This window comes from Gymnoscopelus microlampas (genome assembly GCF_963454915.1).
Source record: "Gymnoscopelus microlampas genome assembly, chromosome: 10".
Lineage (NCBI taxonomy): Eukaryota > Metazoa > Chordata > Actinopteri > Myctophiformes > Myctophidae > Gymnoscopelus > Gymnoscopelus microlampas.
Genome location: NC_139947.1, coordinates 25,119,645 through 25,129,158, shown reverse-complemented (window position 1 = coordinate 25,129,158; position 9,514 = coordinate 25,119,645). Strand labels below are relative to the sequence as shown.

Sequence of the window (9,514 nt, the reverse complement as noted above, 5' to 3'; positions counted from 1 at the left end):
ATGGAAAGTGAAAAATGCTCTTTGGGAGCTTTGAACCCAGAACCCTCGGATTTGAAACCCCTGAGTTATCATTTGAGCCATGATAGCATGGAAGAAGCAATCGGGAATGTAATAGTTAACTCACCTTTCACAATTTAGATGGAAAGTGAAAAATGCTCTTTTGGAGCTTTCAACCCAGATCCCTCAGATTTGAAACCCCTGAGTTATCATTTGAGCCATGCTAGCATGGAAGAAGCAATTGGGAATGTAATAGTTAACTCACTTTTCACAAATTAGATGGAAAGTGAAAAATATTCTTCTGGAGTTTTGAATGTAGTATGTAAGATGCATACTAAATTCAGGGCTGCGTCCGAAATCACATACTATATATTTAGTATGCCAAATAACATTTTAGTATGTCCAAAAGCTTAGTAGCTATTAAATATTGCTTGGTAGATACAAAACAGTTGGCTGAAAATAGCATACTGTGTTGTATGTAGTAGGCCTATGTTAGCATGTGGTTTAGGACAGACCCTCCAGCAGAATGTCACATCACACATTGCACATGACAGCTCAGTATAATGCATTTTAATTTCTTCCAAGGCGCACAACAGGTTTAACAGGCTGTGAATGCATTAAACAAGATCTGACAACAAATGTGCCCCAAACCCCAATACAGTTGTCATGTTTCCATGGAATGTACAGTACACTGGTTTTCACTCATAGGCCTATATACGATGTTTGCATGCCTACAGCAGTAACCAAACAAGTGGCACTGAATATATTTTGAATGCATAGACGAGAGACGACATAACAGAACATCAAAACATTTGTTGCATATTCCGCACATAGATTAACTGTATAGAAAAGCTCTTCCCAGCACAGTGGCTACAAAAAGGGTTCACCCCCTTTACTCTCTACAACTTGGTCTTCAGAATGGGATGGATATTCAGAAAGATGCATCAAGTATAAAATATCCCATTAATAGTTTGTAAAAGAAGTCACCTCGATCACTAGAGCTTAAAAGTTACTTTTGAAGAAGTTTTATAAGGTGTTTCATACAGTGGGGAATATTCAAAAGCAAATAATCCTGTCACCACGTGAAAGTACATCATGTTAATCACTAGGTTGTTCTGTCCAATTTAGTGCCTAATGAAGGTCAGAGCGACCGAAACGTATCCCTATCAATACATGTTTTGTAAGTTAAGACAGGGTGCGGGACTCCTCTTTTTTCTGCTCTTCTAGTTCATTACTCCCACACACCTGTCCGTCTCCATAGGTGTGCTAAAGGACCTTTTCTTCCAATGTCCAATTTAGTAAAATTATAGGAGGAGAAAATGTGCTAACCATATACACTACGTTTTCACATAAGGGGATTTTTATACTTCAAATAAAGGGCATATCTCTATATACCAGTTTGACAGTACATAGAGCAGATTTCATAACAAACATCCCAAATAAATGCATTTTGAAGTAATTTTGTAACCCGAAAAATGTGCAAAAAGTCAAAGGGGGTGAATTCATTTTCCGGCCACACTTTACGAGATTGACATTCAACACTAGGACTAGTCAAAACAATGGGTTGTCATTCCAAACTATGAGGAAAGTGTCAGTTTTATCGTTAACACATAGCCCTCTGAAAACGCTGACAGTCTCACCGGAAGGAGTAAAAACCTCAAGACACCCCTCTGTGATACAAGCCCTCATTTTAGGAGGATGTGCAAAACCTTCTACTAAAAACAGCCGGCGGTCCTTTCAAAAACACTCATTTTCAATCAGGGAACCACCCACAACTTGGGTCAGCAGACGATCCATCCATCCCACCATCTAATCGGTCCGTCCTCGGGACATCACAGCGAGGAGTAGCAGCACATTCCACTGGACATTAAGAGAGGTAATACAGTGTCGTGGTCTCAAAGAGACTCAACTGTCATTGGCTGTGGTCTGGGAGAGGAGGGGCGGTAGGCGTGAGGGGGCAGGGCCGTTGAGCCTGTCCAACTCGTCCACCTGGGGCGTCGCAACGGCGCCCACCCATGCGGTGCCCCCTGGTTCACCCGTCGCCGCCAGGTTCGGCACGCTTTTGCTGCGGACGCACTGGAAGTCCACGTGGCGGCTCTTTCCTTCCTCCTTCTCCCAGGAGAGCTGGATGAAGGGCCTCTGGACGTAGTTGTAGATGACCTCTGACCTACCGCCAGGACGGCGCTTCACCTTCTCTTTACAGGTGGGATATCCTGAAAATATGGGGAGAAAACTAGGGTTATTGTAGTTAACTAAAACTAATGAAATAACAAAAACTAGAGCTGAAAAAAAGAAAGAAAAGAAACATTTTTTGTAAAAAAAAAACGAATTTAAACTATATTATGTGTTTAGTCATTGTCAACAGCCAATATCTAATTATATAAACGACAAGTTACTTCCGCGCGCCGCTGACGCTATAGCCACAGCTCTGTAATCGACTAAACACAACACGGACATAGCACATGTCCGTGTTGTGGTAGCCACGGCCGACTTTCACAATTTACGGGTGGCGTAGGGCACCCGTCATTGCTCACTCCACAGTTTCCACGTCGCAACATAATTTATTACACTCACCACATTTCGGACAAAACGGAAGGTGAATCACTTTCTTACCGTTTACCGTGCGCACCAGCGACACCGAACGGCGACGGGTTTCGCCGAAACAACACGAACGGCCGCCATTGAAACTCCGCAGCTCTCTCCGTTGCCAGAATAAAACAACAGCAGCGCCTCCTTCACCTCCCCTTCACCGTGTCTTCTGCTTCCACGCTCAATTCAGGTGACTACAATGCTAATACATTCACGCTCAACCTCACAATCATAAGCTTCTCCGTTTAGTGTTTCATTTGCGCGAGCGTGGAAACAACTACAGCGCGCACCGTTACGGCATCTGCTAAGGGTAAACATCAGGGTTGCCAGGTTCAGGTTGGCATGCCAGGTTCTCTAAAAACAAGCGGCAGAAACAAGCAACCACCTTCATGAAAAAAAAGAAACCACCGAAGGGGTCCGCCATGTTCCAGGGGGGTCCCAGCGCGTCCCAACACTCCACAGGATCCGCGGACCCCCTGCGGACCCCCTGCAACATAACAAATGTAATTTCTTCTAATTTTTTTTTTTTTTTCTTTTCACTTTTCCAGTTTTACTGCGGCGATTTGGGTACCCCAATATACACACGCCCACGCTGGGCCCCGTGCGCGGCTGGGGTTGAGGGGGGCGTAGCCCCCCAAAACTCTAGTTTGTTTAAAAATAGAGAAAATAGCCAATCTGCAAGCTCACAACACTTGTGTATAATAATGTTTTGAATAGTTGAATGCTTTTTGAACCATGCGACGGTATCACACATTGAAAATAGTCGATGTTCATACAAGCTCACAACACGTTGCATCTACATTCTAACCACATCATGTGGTCCAGAGGATTAATGTCAACTCCATAGACACATGAACAAAAAAACAGAATAAGTACCACATCGTGGCACTGCCTTTTTAAAGAAAAGCACTGTTTCCCTGGGGTGTTCCGACGCTCACCTTCGATTCCTATCCTGATATTCTTGAGGCCTCTCTCCTTCAGTAGGGCTTTGGCCACGTCTCTGTTCTCAATGTACTTGAAGAAACGATACAGCTTGGAACTGTACAGGACTGGAAAAGAAACACAATTTCAGTGGTGGACAGTAACAACGTTCATTTACCCGAGTACTGTACTTAAGTAACATTTTGACTTAACTTGAGTATTTGTATTTATGAATGCTTGACTTTCACTCCACTACATTTCAAAGACAAATATTGTACTTTTGACTCTACTACATTTCTAGGAAGGGAAAGATACATTAACCACTTAAGCACTATTTAAAAAATAGTGAAAATAGCAGATTTACAAGCACACGTGTCACGATGCAAGGCGTTTTATTATTATCTAAAAAGAATTATATCATTGAAGAATTCTGGAAAATCTTTTCCCTATTTTTAAATTTCAATACAGCAATGCATCTATTAAAAAGTAGATGTAAAAAAAAAAGTAAAATGTACCTTGTCATTTCTACCATTGAATACTTAAGCATTTTTAAAAGCATGTTCTTTTGAACACTTTAAAAGCAAGTACTCCAGTAGTTTAATTCAAGTACAAACTTGACATAGCAAATTTCACTTCTTAGCGGGGTAATATTTGACCAGGAGGATCTATACTTTGACTCAAGTAAACTGGGGGTAGAATACTTAGTCCACCACTGCACAATTTGCTACATTCAGTCAGTGACACAAAGGAGACATTAAGATGCAACACAAAAAGGGGTCTGGACAGAGTGACTGGCGGTGCGTACTCTGGGAGTACTCCTCCCCCATGGGAGGAGGGTGCTCCTCGTCCCAGTCGACGATGTCATCCTCAGCCAACACCACGATGTGACACTCTCTCTCGCCTCCCTGGGCACACGCCACCATGGCTGGCATCACCAGCTCCTCCAGGAAGCCTTCGAACTGCCTCCGCGCGCCATCGTTGGACAGCTCGTGAAGCAGGGCACCTGGAACAGGAGAACAAAGGGTTAGCTCAACAATAAGTCATTCAGTTTGAACGGAGACTTGGAATCGTTGCTGTCCAGTGGAAACCTTGTATGTCCAAAACTGTGACTTTTCAAGAAATGGAAAATGGAATACTTTACTTTAGTGGTTAATTTGGAAGGGACATGAACGTCCTGTATCTGTACACGATTTTATGTAAACATACCGGATTTTACCAAGGAGTTCATTTCTATCCGTAGCCCCCAAACAGAAAACAATGAATAAAATACAAACATAACAAATACAGAAATTAACATTCAACTACACGTAATAAAAACAATGGAATCTAAGAGATCATAGGTGATCACAAAACCATTTAACCATTGTTTTCTCATGATTGTGACTTTATACCTCCGACAATTGAAAGGGGGGGAAAATGAGATTTAAGTCACAATTGAGAATTGGAATACTAAACAACTCGAGATTTTTTTATTTTGATCAGTGGCGTAAAAAGGGCTTGTAGTGAAGAAAGAGGTGACGTTGAGAATACTGACTGAGGTCGCGACATTTGACTGTGCTGGCGTTGAAGTTGATACAGAGGTAATCACAGGCCTCTCTGAGCTCCGCCACCGAGATGCCATCTGGACACTTCATCACACCTGTCTGGTAGAAGTTCTGACACACAAGAGAGCAGAATCATTAAACATACAAGTGTTATTGATAAGAGAGAGAGAGGATAGAGAGAGAGGGGAGAGATGAGAGGGAGGGAGGGGAGAGATAGATGGAGAGAGAGAGGGGGGAGATAGAGAGACTCACAAGTATAACCTGAAAGATGTTGGCGCTGATGCCCTCAGCCAGTTCATATTCTCCTTTCACATTGGGCCTGGTGAAGTTGTGCTGCCTGGCCGGCCCAAACATTCTGCAACAACAATCGCTTTTATCTGTAGATGTATTTTTTTGGCAGTTTTTGTTACATTGAGCGGGACATAATGCTGAGAAAACCTTTTCTAGTCTTAAAAACTAAAGAAATACAGTTTTCCTGTATATTATCATATTCTTATGAAGAAATACTGGTTACACCAATTGACACAACCCAGTGAAAGGGAGAGAGGGAAAAGGGAAAGAGAGTACCTACAATGAGTGACCCCGAATCCTATCATTACACATCCCTCAAAAACCAAAGGATCAACATAGAATAGAGTCTCCTCAGTCAACTGGTCCTGATGACTAACAGACTAGCATTAAACCCTCCTAACACTACTAATAATCTGGATATCATTTCTTGACAAATCCAACCCAACCACATTATCAATCGAATCAACAAAAACAAAATGATGAAACCCATTTGATCGCATAGTACACTTGATCTCTGGCTCTAAATAGACTGTGAAAAATCGTAACTTTGGAAGGCAGTAATAGCCAATTGGAATGTGAGCTGAAAAATTAGACTTATACATCTTGACCACATGACCACAGAGATACGGATAGTATTAGCAAAAAGTGTGTTTTGAAGAAAACGCAAAAATAGCTGAAAATGTAATCTGGCACAAATGGCCGGGGCCTATATGGAGGAGAGTGAAGATCCAAGGAATCCAGGGAAAAAAAGTTTTGGTTGCACAACCTACGGTTCACGAGTGATAGGCCAAAACGTGAAGTGGGCTGTTTTAGTGCCACCATGAGGCCGATGTGAAAAATATGGGGTGCCGGTTCTCCCTTGGCCTACTGTGAATGTGCGTGCAAAGGTTCACAGCAATCAGGCCGCTGCGTTCATAATTTGTGGCATTTTGTGCAAAACAGGCCACTCCCGCAAACTTTGGAAGCCAATCGTAGCCAATCAGGATCAAATATGAAAAATTAGACAGATACATCTTGATCACATGACTATAGAGATAATGTGTACCGATGTACAAGAGGTTTGGACAAAATCTGTAAGAGTAATATAAAAACAAAAAAGTATATATACGGCGTATAACAGGACGATGTGAAAAATATGGGGCAGAGGTTCTTCCTTGGCCTCCAGGGAGTGTGCGTGCAAAGGTTCACGCCGATCTGTCCAACGGTGCTGGAGATTAGCTGTTCATAGATGGACACACGGACAGACACACACACGGACGGACAGGGGCAAAAACATAGTCTCCGGCCTTCAGCCGTCCGGTGGCAGAGACAATGAAGTCAATTAATAACCTGGTTAATGATTACAGTATGTTGTCCTGAAAAGTACCTTCCCAGCATGGTGTCTGGATGTGCGGTGAAGGTGGCAGGATCCACTACAAAATGCCTGCTGTCCACCACCAGTGTGACCCTCTCATGGTTGGTGCCGGGTCCAGGGTTTTGTCTCCTCTCCTTCAGTCCACTCATCTCTTTGCTTCTCCACCTACCTCTTGGACACAGGAGACAACATCCTGCCACTTATACTGTATGTCTGTGGTTCTCAACCTTTTAGATTTCAAGGACACCCAGTTCGATAAGCACTAGGCCACGGACCCCCATTTAATACTACTTTTTTAATCTCTAGTCTGGGACCCCAATCTACACTCTAAAATCCTCAGTGTTAATTTAACTCCAAGAGTGTAGAAATGGAACCAAATGGACCTGTCAGGGGACCATTAATACCAGGTCCATTTGCTTCCTATACTATCAATCATTGAGCTGGGGACCCGCTGGATCCCCATCAAGGACCCCTGGGGGTACCCGGACCCCACTTTGAGAACCACTGCTATATGTCACCACCTCAAACGTAGCTCTGTCCCAGGGCTATAGACACAGCACCATATGGATTAATGATTCGTTTACAAAACGTTGTCATCTCTATTGGCACAGACATCAGCTAAACTGAAGAGAAATCATCAGTTAGATTAACATTAAGCAGTAAATCTCAAATAGCTGTTTTTAAAGGGAAAGAGAGAGAAAGAAACCTGTTGGTTTGTCCTCCTGTCTTCTATAAGTGGATCTGGACACTTTCAGATCAGCACAGCACTGGGCCTTCTGAGATCTGGAATGTCAAAAAAACATCATCAGTGTTGAGAAGTTCTGCAGTAGGGCTGCAGCCTGCAACTATCCATTATTTTCAATTATCCTATTGATTTATAATCGACTAAATGATGTGTGATGAATGACTGGGACTACCTCAACTTGCACGTGCCACCATATACACTGTCTTTATGTATTGTCTTATGTCTGCAGCTTTTTAGTTTGTTACTCCAAGACAACATTCTCCTAAGGGAGATACATAAAAACACAGAAACAAACTATAAGGCACGCACATCCACTCACTAAAAAACAGGTACTGGGATGAGGTCAGAATCCAACAAGAATAAAGTCTGCACCCTGGGTCATGCTTCAAAGCTTTAAAATGTATTGGTTCCTTCCTTTACACCATCATTGGACGTGACGTTTCGAGCCTACCGGCTCTTCATCAGACCCGATGAAGAGCCGGTAGGCTCGAAACGTCACGTCCAATGATGGTGTAAAGGAACCAAGAGGTAAAGGGCCTTTATTGTTCTTCTTCATTTAGACAGACGGCAGACACAAAGCTGGCAGGGAGAGCATATAGTGTGTAAGCCACAGGAGGAAGGCACTAGCAGGATTCATCCTAGGTCCTGTAAGGATATGTTCGGGTCCAGAAGCAGACTACTATGACATTTGTAAATATACCTGGTAAATGATTCATCTCGGTTTTGTTCAAGAATAAATTCTAAAGCTAAATTCTTCTATGAAAATGCAACATAGCAGTGTGGAGCTCACATTAGGAGTTATGGGTTCAGCTAGTTCTGGTCACGTCATACTAATAATGGCTACACCTTGCACTAAAAATATGCAATGTAAAATATGCACTAAATAGGCAAGGCTATCCATTAAATAGCATGTCAGAGAGGACAAATGATTTGCTGCAACAACAAAGTATAAATGCATGTCAAAACCAACACATTGACAATACATAACACACACATACTGTAAAGTACTGTAGCCCAATATAGAAGAACAGAATTGTACATCTAGAATTCAAACAAATAAATAAATAATAATAATAATAATAATAATAATAATAATAATAAGCACAAATAGCCTATATGGTCTTGATGGCCTTTGCTACTCTCAAACATCATCAACGTGGCATGACATGTGTCATCATTCCGAATAATAGGCTAATTCACCATAACAAAGACTACTATACTGATTATTAACCACACATATAAACCGCAGAGTTGTACTTAACATTTCTTGAATAAACCATTTTCCACAACACAAGCCGACTTCCTGTTATACACTATAAATCCATGAATCATCAAGAAGTACAGTATGGATGGATAGCAGTAATTGAGCTGTTATTACACGATCTGCAGGCTGCCAGGTATCAATTCAAATGTAGCAGCTGCTGTGACATTTTAATGACATCAGCATTGCAGAATGTGCGGTGCAGGTATACTGTAGGCCTATGAAGAATGAATTAGCTGCTTTCTATGTACACACAAACACATACAGCTGTCATGCAGTGGTTGCTTTATATTACACATCCTGTCTCCAATACAGATGTTCAGAAGCAGTGCTGCTGCAGGCAGCTGCATTATTAGGCTAACCACACGATAATACAGTAATCTGAACGAGGACAAGTTGGATCAGATGCTACATGTTGAATGTAAGAGAAAACGGCCAAAACTCACGTCAGTTTCATGCTCTCGCTGCTGCCACTGCGACAGAGACGCGCATGGCCCGGTTCGGTTCAGATCGGATCGGTTCGGAGGTCCAGAGTGTGTTTCAGACAGTCCACCTCATCGGGGTTCGGTCCGGTGTGTCATGTGTCTTTATGTGTGTTTCTTCATAAAGCTCACCTTTGCGCACTGTGTGTGCGCCTGCTGACCAGTGTTGCCATATTCTGTGAGAGAAATAAGCAACCAGGTCTAGGAAAACAAGCCCAAAAGAAGCAACTAGGCTAGCCTTATATCAAGACTCTCGTAGATGTTGTTCTTGGTACATAGAAATTGATCTATTGAAGATTCTGACTTTCAAATGTACATATTTTTATACAT

General features: G+C 42.3%; 1 protein-coding gene across 6 annotated transcripts; it reads right to left on the bottom strand.

Moving 5' to 3' along the window:
• Positions 1–552: 552 nt before the first annotated feature.
• Positions 553–9,336, bottom strand: LOC311053027 (BTB/POZ domain-containing protein KCTD20-like). 6 transcript variants are annotated; one of them, XM_084068392.1, is made up of 9 exons: positions 9,149–9,336; positions 7,614–7,703; positions 7,403–7,479; positions 6,709–6,889; positions 5,304–5,406; positions 5,042–5,162; positions 4,313–4,510; positions 3,525–3,635; positions 553–2,210 (listed from the first exon to the last, which is right to left on the bottom strand). In XM_084068392.1, exons 1-9 carry the CDS (start codon positions 9,157–9,159, stop codon positions 1,903–1,905), a joined length of 1,200 nt encoding a protein of 399 aa, XP_083924518.1. In that variant the 5' UTR covers positions 9,160–9,336; the 3' UTR covers positions 553–1,902. The 6 variants fall into 6 exon arrangements, with proteins under 6 accessions (XP_083924518.1, XP_083924519.1, XP_083924520.1 ...); XM_084068393.1 differs by having other exon boundaries at positions 6,709–6,865; XM_084068394.1 differs by lacking the exon at positions 7,614–7,703.
• Between the last annotated feature and the right edge of the window lie 178 nt (positions 9,337–9,514).